The sequence below is a fragment of the Coregonus clupeaformis genome, unplaced genomic scaffold (genome assembly GCF_020615455.1).
Source record: "Coregonus clupeaformis isolate EN_2021a unplaced genomic scaffold, ASM2061545v1 scaf0292, whole genome shotgun sequence".
In the NCBI taxonomy this organism is placed as follows: Eukaryota; Metazoa; Chordata; class Actinopteri; order Salmoniformes; family Salmonidae; genus Coregonus; species Coregonus clupeaformis.
Genome location: NW_025533747.1, coordinates 59854 through 82161, shown reverse-complemented (window position 1 = coordinate 82161; position 22308 = coordinate 59854). Strand labels below are relative to the sequence as shown.

The 22308-nt window shown below is 49.5% G+C and overlaps 2 protein-coding genes across 2 annotated transcripts; one reads left to right on the top strand and one right to left on the bottom strand.

Moving 5' to 3' along the window:
• Positions 1–29: 29 nt before the first annotated feature.
• Positions 30–11875, bottom strand: smim14 (small integral membrane protein 14). Its single transcript, XM_041874881.2, has 5 exons — positions 11675–11875; positions 9586–9669; positions 6113–6161; positions 5780–5937; positions 30–663 (listed from the first exon to the last, which is right to left on the bottom strand). The coding sequence occupies exons 2-5, from the start codon at positions 9658–9660 to the stop codon at positions 625–627; spliced, it is 321 nt and encodes a 106-aa protein (XP_041730815.1). The 5' UTR covers positions 9661–9669; positions 11675–11875; the 3' UTR covers positions 30–624.
• A 737-nt stretch (positions 11876–12612) lies between these two features.
• ube2kb (ubiquitin-conjugating enzyme E2Kb (UBC1 homolog, yeast)) lies at positions 12613–22213 on the top strand. Its single transcript, XM_045214637.1, has 7 exons — positions 12613–13331; positions 14273–14366; positions 14487–14545; positions 15427–15509; positions 20048–20147; positions 20731–20859; positions 21280–22213. Exons 1-7 carry the CDS (start codon positions 13269–13271, stop codon positions 21352–21354), a joined length of 603 nt encoding a protein of 200 aa, XP_045070572.1. The 5' UTR covers positions 12613–13268; the 3' UTR covers positions 21355–22213.
• The last annotated feature ends 95 nt before the right edge of the window (positions 22214–22308 follow it).

Below are 22308 nucleotides of genomic sequence, written 5' to 3'. Positions count from 1 at the left end.
CCCCTTGAGCAAGGCACTTAACCCTAATTGCTCCTGTAAGACGCTCTGGATAAGAGCGGTCTGCTAAATGACTAAAAATGTAAAATGTAAAACAGACAGAGGAACAGCCAGACCAATCAATAAACCAGATTACTAGTGACTAGCTAGTTGATCATAACTAAATAATGTCTTGCATCCCAAACTGCACCCCCATTATTATAGTGCACTAATTCTGCCCAGAGCCCGTTTGGTAATGCACTAGAAAGGCCATTTGAGATGCACCCAGTGATGCCCCCAGTATAGAATGAAAACCACAGTATAGAAGGCTGATCCGGAGTCTGCATGCCCCCCCCACAGTTTCTCTCTTGTTATGTTAGCCACTTATGGATGTGGGTTGGCAGATCCGCCAGCAACTGCGGCCCCTCATGATGAGGTCAGATGTTTTGTGGCCCCCCCCCACCCCCGCCCCCATATAGTGCACTACCCCACAGGGCTCTGGTTAAAAGTAGTGCACTATATAGGGAAATAAGTTGTGATGTACAGGGGTCAGAGGTCGACGTAGAACGGCAGAACGTCCGGTGGAGATGGTGGGTTGTCCAGTAGAACGTCTGGTTCTCTCCGGTTCGGTCCGTTTGGTTTCTACTGCTAGTCCACCGGTGGAGCTGGGGGCTCCTGGTCACGACTCTGTCAAACACAACACCGGAAGAACAACGGTCAATAAACAAACAAGTACATAAACAATATCAATACCATCCCTCTATCCATCCCCCTCTTCTCCTTCCCTCCTCCATCCCCCTCTTCTCCTTCCCTCTATCCATCCCCCTCTTCTCCTTCCCTCTATCCATCCCCCTCTTCTCCTTCCCTCCTCTATCCATCCCCCTCTTCTCCTTCCCGCTATCCATCCCCCTCTTCTCCTTCCCTCCTCTATCCATCCCCCTCTTCTCCTTCCCTCCTATATCTATCCCCCTCTTCTCCTTCCCTCTATCCATCCCCCTCTTCTCCTTCCCTCCTCTATCCATCCCCCTCTTCTCCTTCCCTCTATCCATCCCCCTCTTCTCCTTCCCTCCTCTATCCATCCCCCTCTTCTCCTTCCCTCCTCTATCCATCCCCCTCTTCTCCTTCCCTCCTCTATCCATCCCCCTCTTCTCCTTCCCTCTATCCATCCCCCTCTTCTCCTTCCCTCTATCCATCCATCCCCCTCTTCTCCTTCCCTCCTCTATCCATCCCCCCTCTTCTCCTTCCCTCCTCTATCCATCCCCCTCTTTTCCTTCCCTCCTCTATCCATCCCCCTCTTTTCCTTCCCTCCTCCATCCATCCATCCATCCCCCTCCTCTCCTTCCCTCCTCCATCCCCCTCTTCTCCTTCCCTCCTCCATCCATCCATCCATCCCCCTCCTCTCCTTCCCTCCTCCATCCCCCTCTTCTCCTTCCCTCCATCCATCCCCCTCTTCTCCTTCCCTCTATCCATCCATCCCCCTCTTCTCCTTCCCTCCTCCATCCATCCATCCCCCTCTTCTCCTTCCCTCCTCCATCCATCCCCCTCTTCTCCTTCCCTCCTCCATCCATCCCCCTCTTCTCCTTCCCTCCTCTATCCATCCATCCATCCCCCTCTTCTCCATCCCTCTATCCACCCCCCTCTTCTCCTTCCCTCCTCCATCCATCCCCCTCATTCTCTTCCCTCCTCCATCCATCCCCCTCTTCTCCTTCCCTCCATCCATCCCCCTCTTCTCCATCCCTCTATCATCCCCCTCTTCTCCATCCCTCCTCCATCCATCCCCCCCATTCCCTTCCCTCCTCTATCCATCCCCCTCTTCTCCTTCCCTCCTCCATCCATCCATCCATCCATCCCCCTCCTCTCCTTCCCTCCTCCATCCCCCTCTTCTCCTTCCCTCTATCCATCCCCCTCTTCTCCTTCCCTCTATCCAGCCCCATCTTCTCCTTCCCTCTATCCATCCCCCTCTTCTCTTTCCCTCTATCTATCCCCCTCTTCTCCTTCCCTCCTCCATCCATCCATCCATCCCCCTCTTCTCCTTCCCTCCTCCATCCATCCCCCTCTTCTCCTTCCCTCCTCTATCCATCCATCCATCCCCCTCTTCTCCATCCCTCTATCCATCCCCTCTTCTCCTTCCCTCCTCCATCCATCCCCCTCATTCCCTTCCCTCCTCCATCCATCCCCCTCTTCTCCTTCCCTCCATCCATCCCCCTCTTCTCCATCCCTCTATCATCCCCCTCTTCTCCTTCCCTCCTCCATCCATCCCCCTCATTCCCTTCCCTCCTCCATCCATCCCCCTCTTCTCCATCCCTCTATCCATCCCCCTCTTCTCCTTCCCTCCTCCATCCATCCATCCATCCCCCTCCTCTCCTTCCCTCCTCCATCCCCCTCTTCTCCTTCCCTCCTCCATCCATCCCCCTCATTCCCTTCCCTCCTCCATCCATCCCCCTCTTCTCCATCCCTCCTCCATCCCCCTCTTCTCCTTCCCTCCTCCATCCATCCATCCATCCCCCTCCTCTCCTTCCCTCCTCCATCCCCCTCTTCTCCTTCCCTCCATCCATCCCCCTCTTCTCCTTCCCTCTATCCATCCATCCCCCTCTTCTCCTTCCCTCCTCCATCCATCCATCCCCCTCTTCTCCTTCCCTCCTCCATCCATCCCCCTCTTCTCCTTCCCTCCTCCATCCATCCCCCTCTTCTCCTTCCCTCCTCTATCCATCCATCCATCCCCCTCTTCTCCATCCCTCTATCCACCCCCTCTTCTCCTTCCCTCCTCCATCCATCCCCCTCATTCTCTTCCCTCCTCCATCCATCCCCCTCTTCTCCTTCCCTCCATCCATCCCCCTCTTCTCCATCCCTCTATCATCCCCCTCTTCTCCATCCCTCCTCCATCCATCCATCCCCCTCTTCTCCATCCCTCTATCCATCCCCCTCTTCTCCTTCCCTCCTCCATCCATCCATCCATCCATCCCCCTCCTCTCCTTCCCTCCTCCATCCCCCTCTTCTCCTTCCCTCTATCTATCCATCCCCCTCTTCTCCTTCCCTCCTCTATCCATCCCCCTCTTCTCCTTCCCTCCTCTATCCATCCCCCTCTTCTCCTTCCCTCTATCCATCCCCCTCTTCTCCTTCCCTCTATCCATCCCCCTCTTCTCCTTCCCTCCTCTATCCATCCCCCTCTTCTCCTTCCCTCTATCCATCCCCCTCTTCTCCTTCCCTCTATCCATCCATCCCCCTCTTCTCCTTCCCTCCTCTATCCATCCCCCTCTTCTCCTTCCCTCCTCTATCCATCCCCCCTCTTCTACTTCCCTCTATCCATCCCCATCTTCTCCTTCCCTCTATCCATCCCCCTCTTCTCCTTCCCTCTATCCATCCCCCTCTTCTCTTTCCCTCTATCTATCCCCCTCCTCTCCTTCCCTCCTCCATCCATCCATCCATCCCCCTCTTCTCCTTCCCTCCTCCATCCATCCCCCTCTTCTCCTTCCCTCCTCTATCCATCCATCCATCCCCCTCTTCTCCATCCCTCTATCCATCCCCCTCTTCTCCTTCCCTCCTCCATCCATCCCCCTCATTCCCTTCCCTCCTCCATCCATCCCCCTCTTCTCCTTCCCTCCATCCATCCCCCTCTTCTCCATCCCTCTATCATCCCCCTCTTCTCCTTCCCTCCTCCATCCATCCCCCTCATTCCCTTCCCTCCTCCATCCATCCCCCTCTTCTCCTTCCCTCCTCCATCCATCCCCCTCATTCCCTTCCCTCCTCCATCCATCCCCCTCTTCTCCTTCCCTCCTCCATCCATCCATCCATCCCCCTCCTCTCCTTCCCTCCTCCATCCCCCTCTTCTCCTTCCCTCCATCCATCCCCCTCTTCTCCTTCCCTCTATCCATCCATCCCCCTCTTCTCCTTCCCTCCTCCATCCATCCATCCCCCTCTTCTCCTTCCCTCCTCTATCCATCCCCCTCTTCTCCTTCCCTCCTCTATCCATCCCCATCTTCTCCTTCCCTCTATCCATCCCCCTCTTCTCCTTCCCTCTATCCATCCCCCTCTTCTCTTTCCCTCTATCTATCCCCCTCTTCTCCTTCCCTCCTCCATCCATCCATCCATCCCCCTCTTCTCCTTCCCTCCTCCATCCATCCCCCTCTTCTCCTTCCCTCCTCTATCCATCCATCCATCCCCCTCTTCTCCATCCCTCTATCCATCCCCCTCTTCTCCTTCCCTCCTCCATCCATCCCCCCTCATTCCCTTCCCTCCTCCATCCATCCCCCCTCTTCTCCTTCCCTCCATCCATCCCCCTCTTCTCCATCCCTCTATCATCCCCCTCTTCTCCTTCCCTCCTCCATCCATCCCCCCTCATTCCCTTCCCTCCTCCATCCATCCCCCTCTTCTCCATCCCTCTATCCATCCCCCTCTTCTCCTTCCCTCCTCCATCCATCCATCCATCCCCCTCCTCTCCTTCCCTCCTCCATCCCCCTCTTCTCCTTCCCTCCTCCATCCATCCATCCATCCATCCCCCTCCTCTCCTTCCCTCCTCCATCCCCCTCTTCTCCTTCCCTCCATCCATCCCCCTCTTCTCCTTCCCTCTATCCATCCATCCCCCTCTTCTCCTTCCCTCCTCCATCCATCCATCCCCCTCTTCTCCTTCCCTCCTCCATCCATCCCCCTCTTCTCCTTCCCTCCTCCATCCATCCCCCTCTTCTCCTTCCCTCCTCTATCCATCCATCCATCCCCCTCTTCTCCATCCCTCTATCCACCCCCTCTTCTCCTTCCCTCCTCCATCCATCCCCCTCATTCTCTTCCCTCCTCCATCCATCCCCCTCTTCTCCTTCCCTCCATCCATCCCTCTTCTCCATCCCTCTATCATCCCCCTCTTCTCCATCCCTCCTCCATCCATCCCCCCATTCCCTTCCCTCCTCCATCCATCCCCCTCTATCCATCCCCCTCTTCTCCTTCCCTCCTCCATCCATCCATCCATCCATCCCCCTCCTCTCCTTCCCTCCTCCATCCCCCTCTTCTCCTTCCCTCCATCCATCCCCCTCTTCTCCTTCCCTCTATCTATCCATCCCCCTCTTCTCCTTCCCTCTATCCATCCCCCTCTTCTCCTTCCCTCCTCTATCCATCCATCCATCCCCCTCTTCTCCATCCCTCTATCCACCCCCCTCTTCTCCTTCCCTCCTCCATCCATCCCCTCATTCTCTTCCCTCCTCCATCCATCCCCCTCTTCTCCTTCCCTCCATCCATCCCCCTCTTCTCCATCCCTCTATCATCCCCCTCTTCTCCATCCCTCCTCCATCCATCCCCATTCCCTTCCCTCCTCCATCCATCCCTCTATCCATCCCCCTCTTCTCCTTCCCTCCTCCATCCATCCATCCCCCCTCCTCTCCTTCCCTCCTCCATCCCCCTCTTCTCCTTCCCTCCATCCATCCCCCTCTTCTCCTTCCCTCTATCTATCCATCCCCCTCTTCTCCTTCCCTCTATCCATCCCCCTCTTCTCCTTCCCTCCTCTATCCATCCCCCTCTTCTCCTTCCCTCCTCCATCCATCCATCCCCCTCTTCTCCTTCCCTCTATCCATCCATCCCCCTCCTCTCCTTCCCTCCTCCATCCCCCTCTTCTCCTTCCCTCCATCCATCCCCCTCTTCTCCTTCCCTCTATCCATCCATCCCCCTCTTCTCCTTCCCTCCTCTATCCATCCATCCCCTTCTTCTCCTTCCCTCCATCCATCCCCCTCTTCTCCTTCCCTCCTCCATCCATCCCCCTCTTCTCCTTCCATTCCTCATGCTGATAGATCCGGGTCTGGTTCTGCTATCCCTCCATACGTACATTGTGAGGTCCAGTAGGTTTGCCGGTAGGCGGTGTTGTGGATCCTCTGAGGCTGCTGGGTCTGAGGAGGAAGAGGAGCAGAACCAGAACCATCCAGCCCATCAGAACCATGGGGACAGTCAGGTCTCCTCCTCCTACCGACCCACTGGGACCTGGCACTGGAGGGGGAAGGACCACACAGAGAGAGACAGTCACACTAATAATCACTTGGCTGGATGTTGTATCAACACAAAAAACAAGTCTGTATCTCCATTTGAAAGTGTTGTTTAGACCAGCAATAGGCTTAATGTGGGTCTGAGACCCTCAGTGTGTGTTGATATGAAGCATACATACTGTCCTGGGGACACTCTGTGTCTGTACAGTACGACTGAGACTGGCGCAGCTGGAAGACAAGAACACAGGAGAGAGAGAGAGAGAGAGGAGAGAGGGAGAGAGAGAGAGAGAGAGAGAGACAGAGAGACAGAGAGAGAGAGAGGAGAGGAGAGAGGGAGAGAGATAGAGAGAGAGAGACAGAGAGAGAGAGAGGAGAGGAGAGAGGAGAGAGAGAGACAGAGAGACAGAGAGGAGAGAGGGAGAGAGATAGAGGGAGAGAGAGAGAGAGAGAGAATGGAGAGAGAGAGAGAGAGAGAGAGGGAGAGAGATAGAGGGAGAGATAGAGTGAGAGAGAGAGATGGAGAGAGAGAGAGAGACAGAGAGGAGAGAGGGAGAGAGATAGAGGGAGAGAGATAGAGTGAGAGAGAGACGGAGAGAGAGAGAACATGAGTTTACAGATCATGTTGGTTATGTCCTTATATACCAGACAAACAGACAGAGACAGTGAGACAGACAGACAGACACAGACGGAGAGACAGACAGATCTTGTGGTTTCCAGTGAATCATTCCATTCCAATGAGCTAATGATACTCGTCCGGCAGCTCTCGCCCTCTTCTGGTCAGGCCAGGAAATACAGGTGGTGGCAAAATAACTTCCACATTGGCAAGAAACACAAAACTGGAACTTCCACATTGGCAAGGAACACAAAACTGGAACTTCCACATTGGCAAGGAACACAAAACTGGAACTTCCACATTGGCAAGGAACACAAAACTGGAACTTCCACATTGGCAAGGAACACAAAACTGGAACTTCCACATTGGCAAGGAAAAGGGTGTGTCATTTTAACATGAAAATGTCATCCAAAAAGTTATACTTTTGAATCATCTGTCCATAGAACATTCTACCAAGAGTCTTGATGATCTTCCAGGTGCTTTTTGACAAACTTGAGTCAACTTTTTGGACGAGATGGGTCCCATTATGTCTGGCGAAAACCAAACTCTGCATTCCACAGTAAGAACATCATACTAACGGTCAAGCGTGGTGGTGGTGGTGTGATGGTTTGGGGATGCTTTGCTGCCTCAGGACCTGGACGACTTGCCTTAATAAAAGGAACCATGAATTCTGCTCTGTATCAGAGAATTCTACAGGAGAATGTCAGACCATCCGTCTGTGAGCTGAAGCTGAAGCGCAGCTGGGTCATGCAGCAAGACAATGATCCAAAACACACAATCAAATGATTAAAAAGCAACAGATTTCTAGTTTTGGAATGGCCTAGTCAAAGTTCAGACCTAATCCCCATTGAGATGTTGTGGCAGGACTTGAAACGAGCAGTTCATGCTTGAAAACCCACAAATGTTGTTGAGTTAAAGCAGTTATGCATGCAAAAGTGGGCCAAAATTCCTCCACAGCGACGTGAGAGACTGATCAACAACTACAGGAAGCATTTGGTTGGAGTCATTGCAGCTAAAGATGGCACAACCAGTTATTGAGTGTAAGGGGGGAAATTACTTTTTCACACAGGGGAATTGGGTGTTGCATAACTTTGTTTATGAAATAAAATAAGTATACGTTTTTGTTTGTTATTTATAAACTCAGGTTCCCTTGATCTAATAATAGGTTTTGATCTGATAACACTCAGGATCAGAAATACGCAAAAATAGAGAAAAATCAGAAAGGGGGCAAATCCTTTTTCACGGCCCTGTAGGTCTGTATCTATATGTAGTTTATAGCTCAACATAGGTCTGTATCTATATGTAGTTTATAGCTCAACATAGGTCTGTATCTATATGTAGTTTATAACTCAACATAGGTCTGTATCTATATGTAGTTTATAACTCAACATAGGTCTGTATCTATATGTAGTTTATAACTCAACATAGGTCTGTATCTATATGTAGTTTATAGCTCAACATAGGTCTGTATCTATATGTAGTTTATAACTCAACATAGGTCTGTATCTATATGTAGTTTATAACTCAACATAGGTCTGTATCTATATGTAGTTTATAGCTCAACATAGGTCTGTATCTATATGTAGTTTATAACTCAACATAGGTCTGTATCTATATGTAGTTTATAACTCAACATAGGTCTGTATCTATATGTAGTTTATAACTCAACATAGGTCTGTATCTATATGTAGTTTATAACTCAACATAGGTCTGTATCTATATGTAGTTTATAGCTCAACATAGGTCTGTATCTATATGTAGTTTATAACTCAACATAGGTCTGTATCTATATGTAGTTTATAGCTCAACATAGGTCTGTATCTATATGTAGTTTATAACTCAACATAGGTCTGTATCTATATGTAGTTTATAGCTCAACATAGGTCTGTATCTATATGTAGTTTATAACTCAACATAGGTCTGTATCTATATGTAGTTTATAACTCAACATAGGTCTGTATCTATATGTAGTTTATAACTCAACATAGGTCTGTATCTATATGTTCATTAAAATAAGATATCAGACAGGGAGTAAAGGACTGAGCTGTGGTTTAGGTCTGTTGGCAAATGAGGAAACGCTCATGGTTGTGCTGGACCAATGACAGCTGGCCACATATGACACACCTGTACACAGGGACCAATGAGATGGCCTAGCTGGCTAGAGCACATTCTAAACAGATTTACACCCCGCCTCTCGGCATTCTATTGTTGCAACATTCTAGTCACTACTTTGAAGCACAGAGATAAGAGAGAGAGAGAGACACACACCATCTGTGTGTCTGTCTGTCTGTCTGTCTGCAGGAACCAGGAAATCCTGCTGGAGGAGAGAGACCGACAGCAGGAACCAGGAAATCCTGCTGGAGGAGAGAGACCGACAGCAGGAACCAGGAAATCCTGCTGGAGGAGAGAGACCGACAGCAGGAACCAGGATATGCTGCTGGCTCAGAGCCTCCACAGTCCCACCCACTGTTCTCCTCCCTCCTCTCTCTCTGTTCCTCTCCTTCACTCTTCCTCTCCTTCACTCTCTTTCTATTTCTCCTCTCTCCCTCAATTCAATTTCAATTTCAATTCAATTTTAGGGCTTTATTGTCATGGGAAACGTATGTTAACATTGCCAAAGCAAGTGAAGTAGATAAATAAAAGTGAAATAAACAATAAAAATTAACAGTAAACATTACAAAAGAATAAAGACATTTCAAATGTCACGTTATGTCTATATACAGTGTTGTAACGATGTGCAAATCTCTCTCTCTCTCCCTCCCTCTCTCTTCCCATTCACCTTTCTCCGTCTCCCCCTCTCTTTCTGTCCAATAACCTCTCCTTCCACCTGAAGTGTACATTCGTTCACTACCCCCCATCCATCAGGGTGAGAGAGAGTAAGCAGTCACGTTGTATCTTGCCGTCACGGTCTTTAATAAGATGGAGTAAGTTAGCAACACATGACTATTTACACAGAGGAAGTACTTCCCACCACAACCACGGAGACATCTTTGACTGATACACAAATGGAATCTCTCTCCGTCACTCACACACTCTTACCAGGTTGATGAGTCGTCTCATGGTATGCTCCTGGGAGCAGATGCACACACAGGGGTCAAAGCCTCCCTCCGCCATTACGATCACCACCGACACACACACACACACACACACACACACACACACACACCTGGGATGAGAACACACACACACACACACCTGGGACACAATAACATATTAAACTAACTGCTTCTTAAAAAGAGCCAGTATCCCCCAGTCCACAGAGAGAAAACATTCACTCTGCCGATACCAACTGGGTCTAAATGAAATCGCCCTATTGTCTATTTAGTGCACTACTTTTGACCAGGCCCACTTGCTACCTGTGCCATAAAAGCCCGGACCTCTTGGCAGAGGCAGTAGCTCAGAGTTGGCTACAGCTAAAAGGACAACTTGAATGTTTACTTGGGCGTTGTGTAACTATTTACACCGTCACTGACGTGGTTCTCATTCATTTTGCCAAATGACATGCGATGAGGAAATGGTTTACAGTTTAAACAAACTGCACCCTGGACCCCTTTTTATTTGTGCTAAATGATCGGTCCCTAGTTACCTAGCTAGTTAAGTACACATCGCCACCCTAGAGGCAAAGCAGAGACAAATCTAATGAGTAGTGGCCATGTAGTTGCGAGGTTAAAATTGTGAAATTGCAGAAAGTCTCTTCTGTGAGACAAAAAAATGCAACGTTAGGTGCTTAGCCTGTTCGCTAACGTAACTGTAGCCCTTCATCATGACTCTCAGTTCCATTACATAAAAATAGTTATTTGACAAAAAAGCGTCTTCTGTAGGGGGGGGTTGTTTTGTTAAGAGACGCGACTCTCGGGTCTGAACATTAACAGGCATCGCTTGCGCTACGGTTTTGGAAGCATAAGACCTTATCTTTCATATAGGCTGGAAATAATTTTCAAAAAAAAAACTAAAAAGGCTACATTGATACACATCTTTATAGGGTCAGGGTTCCCACACTGCCAGAAAACAGGCAGAAGACAGAGGGGACTTCCTGTGCTAATTAACAACTGATTCTCCGAACACCTGTGTGCAAAACGGAAGACAGACGCCACAAACATGTCACTGAAAAAACACTGTGTGTATTTTTTGCATTTGTGGAAAATATTTTTGATGCGATATGAAAGAAAAGGGATTTATGTTCCTAGAACCGCATCTTTAGTTCAATATTGGGCTAACGTAACTGTAGCTAGCTAGCTAGCATCTGGTCTCTGGGCGTGCATGTCCAACGCTGACAAAGTCCTCCTGTCCTGTATTATTGCACAATAATAAACGGAACAAACTCGTCCTGTAGAGATATTTAGTAAATGAGTGGCAGAATTGCTAAGATAACTGCATATACCAGTAACATTATTCGATAACTGTTTAGATGGCGCTATGTATTTCAAAAAACGTTTGTTTACTTTAATGTAGCTGTAAGCTAAGTGTTGATAGCGACTGGCTGACTCACGCAGTGCTAACAGCTGGTAGGGCTAACATTAGCAGGCTATAGTTGGCTAGCAAGATATGCAAGCTGATTTTGTAACCATAAATTCATAAAGTATTTGCTTGTAAACTGGCTGAAAATTCAACTGAAACCAGTAGTCATGAGCGCAAAGGATTTGGTTTAATTTGAAGTTATTTTTGATGGTGTTTACATATACATATATATATATATATATATGTGGAATAGTGAATAGTGTTATATATTCCCACGGGGGGGCCAGTATGAAAAATAAATGAAAAAAAATATGTATGCACTCACTAACTGTAAGTCGCTCTGGATAAGAGCGTCTGCTAAATGACTAACACGAATAGGCTGGCTTGCCGGGTCCTCCATATTACGTCACACCCCGCAAATCTTTTTTTCCGGTATGACTTCGGAACTCTGATCCGTTTTATGTAATTACTCGAAAAATAGAAAAGTGAGGTGTAACTTTGCATTGGGACTTTTGATCCATATTCTAATGCAAATCCATGCTACATGTCGTTACGTTTATGCTACCTACCCTACAGATTCAGTACTTTACCCCACCTCTGCCAGCTAGCTAGCAACAATGAAACATTTGGGTCTGCTGTGTTATTGAAGGGACAGGGAGACGACACTTACCTGAACAGCTTTAGAATCCAGTTAATTTTATTTTTCTTGTTGTTATCGTTCCCGGCCGTAGACGCGTCAGCAGAAAACCACAGCTGCCCAAACCTCTTTTCATCTGCACGGCAGAATATTTTCAGGGGGACTAAAACGGGAGGGACTACCTAAATCGGTCCAATAGAAACTCTCGTTTTAGTTGCAGAACGGATAGCTGATGATAACACCCGGTGCTCTGCCCGTCTGTGTTTTGATACAGGACGTCACGTCACGGACATCACGCGAGATCTCCGAGTTAGACAGGAGATCTCGTGTTTTTTTGGTCGTTACTAAGTTGCCACAGCCACAAAGTCATAAATCCCGCTTATTTCTACAATTTCTCTTTTTAAATTGTATTTTAAACCTTAACTACACTGCTAACCTTATGCATAACCCTAAATGAAGACCAAAAAGATATTGTTTGTTTTCATCATTTTTAAAAATTATATAACCAATTTTGACTTTGTGGCTGTGGTAACGTGGAAACCTTAGTTTTTTTTCCCCAACTCAGCGTTTCAACCGTCTCAGGCCTCCGATTGGTTTAGAGGTCCAGCGGGATCTCATTTCAGCCAATCAAAGTCAGGAGCGAGTTATACGCGATGATTTACGGAAAGTAAACAAACCATACAGGGTCAATCAATCACCCAGTGACAGATTGAGTATTTAATGAAGGATACAAATGATGAAGAATAACAGGACGCGTTAGGTGTACAACAAAATCAACATCCGGTGATTAACTCAGTAGTCTCTTTCCCCAATGCCTCAGAAAAGTCTGCTCGTGTGACTTCATGTTCGAGTGAACGATAGAAAAAATAAAAATGCTTTCTTTACCCTGAATAGAGTCCATCCATGTTGAAGGAAGGGGGACAGATATGTCTGGAAAATGTGTCACATAGGTCGACCCCTTTTTCAGCAGATCATAACAACAGGGAAGATGCTGGGGATGTCACCTCTCATGGTGGTTCACTATCGACCATAATCAATCTATTATACAGATAGCACAGACAATGAGAATTAGTGACAACAATGCACTGTGCGTGTGTCAGAGAGAGAATTTCCTAAACTGTGTGCGGCTACAATGTATCAATTGTGGTTGACAAGGCCCAATATAACCTTCGTAGTTATATTAATGTTACATATGATTAGTGTTATATATTATTTACAGTTACGTGTGAGAAAGTTATGTATTCACACCATTCCATCATATTATCACATGACTCAAAGCAGAGGAACAGCAGTGGTTGACAAAAACAAACATTTCTCTTTCTAGCTATTGCCACAAACGAAAACGTTTTCTAGTAGTTCTGTGGCAACTGTGTTTTATATTTCCATACTCAGGTCTGTGCGCACGCAATTTGAGGGTCGCAATCGCCATTTATTTTCAAGAAAGGGGTGCTGTGTTTTTGAAGAGGGGAAAGAAAGAAAGGAGAGTGAACGAAACCCGACGAGACAGAGCAAAGGGGGGGATTGAGAGTCGGAACAGAAGAAGCTATCCACACGGCGACCGGAGTGGACCGAGGCCCGAACCAGGTGTTAATATCCCGCTTACAGGAAGGAGGGAGACGGCAGAGCCATGGCGAATATAGCGGTCCAAAGGATCAAACGGGAGTTCAAAGAAGTTCTGAAAAGCGAAGAGGTTTGATAAATATCCCGTATGACTATTTACGGTTGCTTATGGCAAATAGTTATGCTTTTTTTAACCGGGTTAAAATTGAAATTGTGGTTGTTTATTTTGCAAGTTGTCACGCAAGGTATTGTCAGCTAGCTAACGTTAGCTTGCGAGTTAGCCAGTCTGCGTTTCTTGATGCAGCAAAAAAGAGAGGCCCTCTCAGGGGAACTTTTATCGGTGATTGTGCGACAGTATGCCCGGTGCGAGGTAAAAGGGTGTCGGCGACACAGATCAGGTAATATCGCGGAGTTAGCAAAGGGACAGGGCCTGGGACAGATAGCAAAAACAAAAAGCCCTAACGCCAAACTTCCGAGTGTCAGCCCAAATAGTTGTCAAATGCTAAAAATAGTGTTTTTTCTGTGTTGACGTTTTTTGTAGGTGACGTTAGCTAACTTATACCCTGATGAAGACAGCTTGTCTGTCGAAACGTTGGTTATTAAGATATTAAATTATTGCATCTGAGCTCCTAGAGTGTGCGGCTTTTCCTTTTCTTTTTGACGTTAGCTAACTACCTGAGTTGGCAACTTGTCTTGCTAGCTAATACAGAGTAGCTAGCTTGTTAGCTAGTTTGACAGCTGCCTAAGTGCATCCCTCTCACTATGTAATAACTAGCTAAGTGTCTTCGCTATGAAGACATTTAGGACGTTTTGGACCCTGTAGCTAGCTAGCTAACTAGACTGCTGTCAGTTCTTCTATAGCACATCATGAGAGACGTTTAGCTTATTTAGCTAGCTAAATGAAATGTGGATCCCCCCCATGTCCTATTTCAATATGAAAGGGAAGCACTGGGGCAAATAGTGGTCTACTACTACAACTGTTTGTTATGGTGTCTGGTGGATTATCAATGGATAAGGGTCAAAGGAACCACAATCTCTCTTCATCCATCCCTCTCTCTCTCTCTCTGAAAGACAAGTAAAAACCAGATCAAGGTGGATCTGGTCGATGAAAACTTCACAGAGCTGAGAGGAGAGATAGCAGGACCACCCGACACGCCGTACGAAGGTGACACACGCACGCACACACACACACACACACACACACACACACACACACACACACACACACACACACACAGGCCTATACTGATCATATATGCATTGTTTTGTTTTCTCCCTTTTTAAGGTGGCAGATTTCAACTGGAAATCAAAATCCCAGAAACGTATCCCTTTAACCCTCCCAAGGTAAGAAACGCATCCCTTTAACCCTCCCAAGGTAAGAAACGCATCCCTTTAACAGTCCCAAGGTAAGAAACGCATCCCTTTAACAGTCCCAAGGTAAGAAACACATCCCTTTAACAGTCCCAAGGTAAGAAACGCATCCCTTTAACAGTCCCAAGGTAAGAAACGCATCCCTTTAACAGTCCCAAGGTAAGAAACGCATCCCTTTAACAGTCCCAAGGTAAGAAACACATCCCTTTAACAGTCCCAAGGTAAGAAACACATCCCTTTAACAGTCCCAAGGTAAGAAACACATCCCTTTAACAGTCCCAAGGTAAGAAACACATCCCTTTAACAGTCCCAAGGTAAGAAACACATCCCTTTAACAGTCCCAAGGTAAGAAACACATCCCTTTAACAGTCCCAAGGTATGAAACGCATCCCTTTAACAGTCCCAAGGTAAGAAACACATCCCTTTAACAGTCCCAAGGTAAGAAACACATCCCTTTAACAGTCCCAAGGTAAGAAACGCATCCCTTTAACAGTCCCAAGGTAAGAAACACATCCCTTTAACAGTCCCAAGGTAAGAAACACATCCCTTTAACAGTCCCAAGGTAAGAAACACATCCCTTTAACAGTCCCAAGGTAAGAAACACATCCCTTTAACAGTCCCAAGGTAAGAAACGCATCCCTTTAACAGTCCCAAGGTAAGAAACACATCCCTTTAACAGTCCCAAGGTAAGAAACACATCCCTTTAACAGTCCCAAGGCATGCAGGGCATTCTGACAACTCACATGGCCTTTTCAACCAGATAACCTTTATTCCTGAAACAGAAGGGCTTTACTACACCACTATGGTGGTACCCTACTGTTTAACACACCCCTCTCTCTGTCCCCTCTCCCCAGGTGAGGTTCATCACTAAGATCTGGCACCCTAACATCAGCTCAGTAACAGGAGCCATCTGTCTGGACATCCTCAAAGACCAGTGGTGAGTCACACATATTTACATGCCTCCTCTCTCTCTTCCTGTCAATCTCTCGCTCCTCTCTCTCTCTCTTCCTGTCAATCTCTCGCTCCTCTCTCTCTCTCTCTTCCTGTCAATCTCTCGCTCCTCTCTCTCTCTCTCTTCCTGTCAATCTCTCGCTCCTCTCTCTCTCTCTCTTCCTGTCAATCTCTCGCTCCTCTCTCTCTCTCCCTGTCAATCTCTCGCTCCTCTCTTCCTGTCAATCTCTCGCTCCTCTCTCCCTCTTCCTGTCAATCTCTCGCTCCTCTCTCTCTCTCTTCCTGTCAATCTCTCGCTCCTCTCTCCCTCTCTTCCTGTCAATCTCTCGCTCCTCTCTCTCTCTTCCTGTCAATCTCTCGCTCCTCTCTCTCTCTCTCTTCCTGTCAATCTCTCGCTCCTCTCTCCCTCTCTTTAAGGGCAGCAGCAACGACTGAGAACAGTACTGTTATCTCTCCTCACTAACTCCTCCTCTCTCCCTACCTGAGAACAGTACAGCTCCTCCCCTCTCTCTCTTTAACTCGTCTCCTCCTCTGTCTGTCCATCCCCCAGGGCAGCAGCGATGACCCTAAGGACGGTGCTGTTGTCCCTCTCTCTCTCTAACTCGTCTCCTCCTCTGTCTGTCCACCCCCCAGGGCAGCAGCGATGACCCTGAGGACGGTACTGTTGTCTCTCTCTCTCTAACTCGTCTCCTCCTCTGTCTGTCCACCCCCCAGGGCAGCAGCGATGACCCTAAGGACGGTGCTGTTGTCTCTCTCTCTCTTTAACTCGTCTCCTCCTCTGTCTGTCCATCCCCCAGGGCAGCAGCGATGACCCTAAGGACGGTGCTGTTGTCCCTCTCTCTCTTTAACTCGTCTCCTCCTCTGTCTGTCCACCCCCAGGGCAGCAGCGATGACCCTAAGGACGGTGCTGTTGTCTCTCTCTCTCTCTAACTCGTCTCCTCCTCTGTCTGTCCACCCCCCAGGGCAGCAGCGATGACCCTGAGGACGGTGCTGTTGTCCCTCTCTCTCTTTAACTCGTCTCCTCCTCTGTCTGTCCACCCCCCAGGGCAGCAGCGATGACCCTAAGGACGGTGCTGTTGTCTCTCTCTCTCTTTAACTCGTCTCCTCCTCTGTCTGTCCAACCCCCCAGGGCAGCAGCGATGACCCTGAGGACGGTGCTGTTGTCCCTCTCTCTAACTCGTCTCCTCCTCTGTCTGTCCACCCCCCAGGGCAGCAGCGATGACCCTAAGGAAGGTGCTGTTGTCTCTCTCTCTCTTTAACTCGTCTCCTCCTCTGTCTGTCCAACCCCCCAGGGCAGCCGCGATGACCCTAAGGACGGTACTGTTGTCCCTCTCTCTTTAACTCGTCTCCTCCTCTGTCTGTCCATCCCCCCAGGGCAGCAGCGATGACCCTAAGGACGGTGCTGTTGTCCCTCTCTCTCTCTAACTCGTCTCCTCCTCTGTCTGTCCAACCCCCAGGGCAGCAGCGATGACCCTAAGGACGGTGCTGTTGTCCCTCTCTCTCTCTAACTCGTCTCCTCCTCTGTCTGTCCAACCCCCAGGGCAGCCGCGATGACCCTAAGGACGGTACTGTTGTCCCTCTCTCTTTAACTCGTCTCCTCCTCTGTCTGTCCACCCCCAGGGCAGCAGCGATGACCCTAAGGACGGTGCTGTTGTCTCTCTCTCTCTTTAACTCGTCTCCTCCTCTGTCTGTCCATCCCCCAGGGCAGCAGCGATGACCCTAAGGACGGTGCTGTTGTCCCTCTCTCTCTCTAACTCGTCTCCTCCTCTGTCTGTCCACCCCCCAGGGCAGCAGCGATGACCCTAAGGACGGTGCTGTTGTCTCTCTCTCTCTCTAACTCGTCTCCTCCTCTGTCTGTCCACCCCCCAGGGCAGCAGCGATGACCCTAAGGACGGTGCTGTTGTCTCTCTCTCTCTTTAACTCGTCTCCTCCTCTGTCTGTCCATCCCCCAGGGCAGCAGCGATGACCCTAAGGACGGTGCTGTTGTCCCTCTCTCTCTTTAACTTCGTCTCCTCCTCTGTCTGTCCACCCCCAGGGCAGCAGCGATGACCCTAAGGACGGTGCTGTTGTCTCTCTCTCTCTCTAACTCGTCTCCTCCTCTGTCTGTCCACCCCCCAGGGCAGCAGCGATGACCCTGAGGACGGTGCTGTTGTCCCTCTCTCTCTTTAACTCGTCTCCTCCTCTGTCTGTCCACCCCCCCAGGGCAGCAGCGATGACCCTAAGGACGGTGCTGTTGTCTCTCTCTCTCTTTAACTCGTCTCCTCCTCTGTCTGTCCAACCCCCCAGGGCAGCAGCGATGACCCTGAGGACGGTGCTGTTGTCCCTCTCTCTCTCTAACTCGTCTCCTCCTCTGTCTGTCCACCCCCCAGGGCAGCAGCGATGACCCTAAGGAAGGTGCTGTTGTCTCTCTCTCTCTTTAACTCGTCTCCTCCTCTGTCTGTCCACCCCCCCAGGGCAGCAGCGATGACCCTAAGGACGGTGCTGTTGTCCCTCTCTCTCTTTAACTCGTCTCCTCCTCTGTCTGTCCACCCCCCAGGGCAGCAGCGATGACCCTGAGGACGGTGCTGTTGTCCCTCTCTCTTTAACTCGTCTCCTCCTCTGTCTGTCCACCCCCCAGGGCAGCAGCGATGACCCTGAGGACGGTGCTGTTGTCTCTCTCTCTCTCTTTAACTCGTCTCCTCCTCTGTCTGTCCATCCCCCAGGGCAGCAGAGATGACCCTAAGGACGGTGCTGTTGTCTCTCTCTCTCTCTTTAACTCGTCTCCTCCTCTGTCTGTCCACCCCCCAGGGCAGCAGCGATGACCCTAAGGACGGTGCTGTTGTCCCTCTCTCTCTAACTCATCTCCTCCTCTGTCTGTCCATCCCCCAGGGCAGCAGCGATGACCCTGAGGACGGTACTGTTGTCTCTCTCTCTCTTTAACTCGTCTCCTCCTCTGTCTGTCCACCCCCCCAGGGCAGCAGCGATGACCCTAAGGACGGTGCTGTTGTCTCTCTCTCTCTCTAACTCGTCTCCTCCTCTGTCTGTCCACCCCCCAGGGCAGCAGCGATGACCCTAAGGACGGTGCTGTTGTCTCTCTCTCTCTCTAACTCGTCTCCTCCTCTGTCTGTCCACCCCCCAGGGCAGCAGCGATGACCCTAAGGACGGTGCTGTTGTCTCTCTCTCTCTCTAACTCGTCTCCTCCTCTGTCTGTCCACCCCCCAGGGCAGCAGCGATGACCCTAAGGACGGTGCTGTTGTCTCTCTCTCTCTCTAACTCGTCTCCTCCTCTGTCTGTCCACCCCCCAGGGCAGCAGCGATGACCCTAAGGACGGTGCTGTTGTCCCTCTCTCTCTAACTCATCTCCTCCTCTGTCTGTCCATCCCCCAGGGCAGCAGCGATGACCCTGAGGACGGTACTGTTGTCTCTCTCTCTCTTTAACTCGTCTCCTCCTCTGTCTGTCCATCCCCCAGGGCAGCCGCGATGACCCTGAGGACGGTACTGTTGTCTCTCTCTCTCTTTAACTCGTCTCCTCCTCTGTCTGTCCATCCCCCAGGGCAGCCGCGATGACCCTGAGGACGGTACTGTTGTCTCTCTCTCTCTTTAACTCGTCTCCTCCTCTGTCTGTCCACCCCCCCAGGGCAGCAGCGATGACCCTAAGGACGGTGCTGTTGTCTCTCTCTCTCTCTAACTCGTCTCCTCCTCTGTCTGTCCACCCCCCAGGGCAGCAGCGATGACCCTAAGGACGGTGCTGTTGTCTCTCTCTCTCTTTAACTCGTCTCCTCCTCTGTCTGTCCACCCCCCAGGGCAGCAGCGATGACCCTAAGGACGGTGCTGTTGTCTCTCTCTCTCTCTAACTCGTCTCCTCCTCTGTCTGTCCACCCCCCAGGGCAGCAGCGATGACCCTAAGGACGGTGCTGTTGTCTCTCTCTCTCTCTAACTCGTCTCCTCCTCTGTCTGTCCACCCCCAGGGCAGCAGCGATGACCCTAAGGAAGGTGCTGTTGTCTCTCTCTCTCTCTAACTCGTCTCCTCCTCTGTCTGTCCACCCCCCAGGGCAGCAGCGATGACCCTAAGGACGGTGCTGTTGTCTCTCTCTCTCTCTAACTCGTCTCCTCCTCTGTCTGTCCACCCCCCAGGGCAGCAGCGATGACCCTGAGGACGGTGCTGTTGTCTCTCTCTCTCTTTAACTCGTCTCCTCCTCTGTCTGTCCACCCCCAGGGCAGCAGCGATGACCCTAAGGACGGTGCTGTTGTCTCTCTCTCTCTTTAACTCGTCTCCTCCTCTGTCTGTCCATCCCCCAGGGCAGCAGCGATGACCCTGAGGACGGTGCTGTTGTCTCTCTCTCTCTTTAACTCGTCTCCTCCTCTGTCTGTCCATCCCCCAGGGCAGCAGCGATGACCCTGAGGACGGTGCTGTTGTCTCTCTCTCTCTAACTCGTCTCCTCCTCTGTCTGTCCACCCCCCAGGGCAGCAGCGATGACCCTGAGGACGGTGCTGTTGTCTCTCTCTCTCTCTAACTCGTCTCCTCCTCTGTCTGTCCACCCCCCAGGGCAGCAGCGATGACCCTGAGGACGGTACTGTTGTCCCTCCAGGCTCTTCTGGCAGCAGCTGAACCAGACGACCCGCAGGATGCAGTAGTGGCCAACCAGGTACCCGTGTGTGAATCTGTCTTGGTGTGTCAGATCTTTATCAACTATGGAGTGTGACTGATGTGTCTGTCTGTTAGTGTCAAGTGTTTCCTCTTGATGGCCCCTGTGTAGCTCGGTTGGTAGAGCATGGCGTTTGTAACGCCAGGGTTGTGGGTTCGATTCCCACGGGGGGGGGGCCAGTGTGAAAATGTATGCACTCACTAAACTGTAAGTCGCTCTGGATAAGAGCGTCTGCTAAATGACGTAAATGTAAAATGTAATGCCATTCTGTAAATGTGTTTGTCCTTGATGCCATTCTGTATATGTGTTTGTCCTTGAAGCCATTCTGTATATGTGTTTCTCCTTGAAGCCATTCTGTATATGTGTTTGTCCTTGAAGCCATTCTGTATATGTGTTTCTCCTTGAAGCCGTTCTGTATATGTGTTTCTCCTTGAAGCCATTCTGTATATGTGTTTCTCCTTGATGCCGTTCTGTATATGTGTTTCTCCTTGAAGCCATTCTGTATATGTGTTTCTCCTTGATGCCATTCTGTATATGTGTATCTCCTTGATGCCATTCTGTATATTTCTTTATTCCCACCCAGTATAAGCAGAACCCAGAGATGTTTACGCAGACAGCCCGGTTATGGGGTCATTACTACGGTGGAGCCCCTGTACCTGGTCCAGAATACACAAGGAAGATAGACAAACTCACTGCCATGGGCTTCGATAAGGTAGGGCAGACACACCATACACAGTCTGTTAACTCTGCTCTCTCTCTCTCCTGACAGAATGATGTGTGGTGTCTTAACTCTCCTCTCTCCTGACAGAATGATGTGTGGTGTCTTAACTCTCCTCTCTCCTGACAGAATGATGTGTGGTGTCTTAACTCTCCTCTCTCCTGACAGAATGATGTGTGGTGTCTAACTCTGCTCTCTCTCTCCTGACAGAATGATGTGTGGTGTCTAACTCTGCTCTCTCTCTCCTGACAGAATGATGTGTGGTGTCTTAACTCTCCTCTCTCCTGACAGAATGATGTGTGGTGTCTAACTCTGCTCTCTCTCTCCTGACAGAATGATGTGTGGTGTCTAACTCTCCTCTCTCCTGACAGAATGATGTGTGGTGTCTAACTCCGCTCTCCTCTCTCCTGACAGAATGCTGTAATAGCGGCCTTGTCTTCTAAATCCTGGGACGTGGAGACGGCAACAGAACTACTTCTTAACAACTGAGACCCAGCAAGAAACCCCTCGGACCTCATCTCCCTTCTCCTTGTGGTGCCCTCCGATGCCTTTTACCCACACCCCAAACTGAGCCTTTTTCCTAGGGGAGATGTCGTACAGTTTCACCCCCCGCCTCCCCCCCCCCGTCCAGTCCAATACACTACCTAGTATCTTTTCAACTCACCCCTCTTCTCTCCCTCAATATATTCCTGGGCCCAAACAATCCCTTTATTTTGCTGCTTCTCATCTGTTCTGATCCATCTCCCCTCTCACGCTCTGCTTTCCCAGACCAATCCTGTGTACATAGTCTCTTTTCTCGACAAGGAAGATACTCCTCTTCATCAGCAGAGCAAACCACCGACGTCTGGAATCTATATTTTGTAAGAAAAAGGACACAAAAAGACTTCCCCCCCTCTTTTCGCTGTTACGCCTCAAGTATTGCACGATGATGACCGTGAAGCAGAAGAAAGTCCCCTACTCTGTCGTGCAGTGCTTACTACCCCCACAGGGTTCTGGTCAAAAGTAGTGCACTATAAAGGGGATAGGGTGCCATTATTTTAAAAACGCAGCCAGAGTTGTTGCATCTCTGGAGTTATCAGTTTTTGATTTTGTTTTCTGAAGGAAGCAGCCCGTCGGACCTGGGTTCAGATACTATTTGAAATCTTTCAGCGTTTGCTCTGGAGTGCCAGCTGGGTTAAGGTTGAGAGTATTTCATTGGCTCGTGAAGCCAGGCAAGCTCAATCTAACACAGATAAAGGGTTTGAAATGATATTTTAACCCGGGTGTGGCCGGCGTACAATCGCATGATTATTTATTGTGAATGTCACGTTACTTTGATTAAAAAAAACAACAACCTGGAAAATCGAAATGTTTTTTTTTTCATTTGTTTAATACGTTTATACCTGTTAAGGCTCAATCTGTGGTTTTGTAAAATTCACCAACTATCAAATACATTTGTCTCGA

What these genes read in the sequence shown, in the direction of transcription:
- smim14 (XM_041874881.2), bottom strand. Translation starts at nt 9,660, where the DNA reads ATGGCGGAGGGAGGCTTTGACCCCTGTGTGTGCATCTGCTCCCAGGAG. An exon ending in TGAGACGACTCATCAACCTG is followed by an intron (nt 6,162 to 9,585) that starts GTAAGAGTGTGT and finishes CTTGTCTTCCAG; the next exon opens with CTGCGCCAGTCTCAGTCGTA. An exon ending in CACAGAGTGTCCCCAGGACA is followed by an intron (nt 5,938 to 6,112) that starts GTATGTATGCTT and finishes TTCCCCCTCCAG; the next exon opens with TGCCAGGTCCCAGTGGGTCG.
- ube2kb (XM_045214637.1), top strand. Translation starts at nt 13,269, where the DNA reads ATGGCGAATATAGCGGTCCAAAGGATCAAACGGGAGTTCAAAGAAGTT. An exon ending in ACCCGACACGCCGTACGAAG is followed by an intron (nt 14,367 to 14,486) that starts GTGACACACGCA and finishes TCCCTTTTTAAG; the next exon opens with GTGGCAGATTTCAACTGGAA. An exon ending in ATGCAGTAGTGGCCAACCAG is followed by an intron (nt 20,148 to 20,730) that starts GTACCCGTGTGT and finishes ATTCCCACCCAG; the next exon opens with TATAAGCAGAACCCAGAGAT.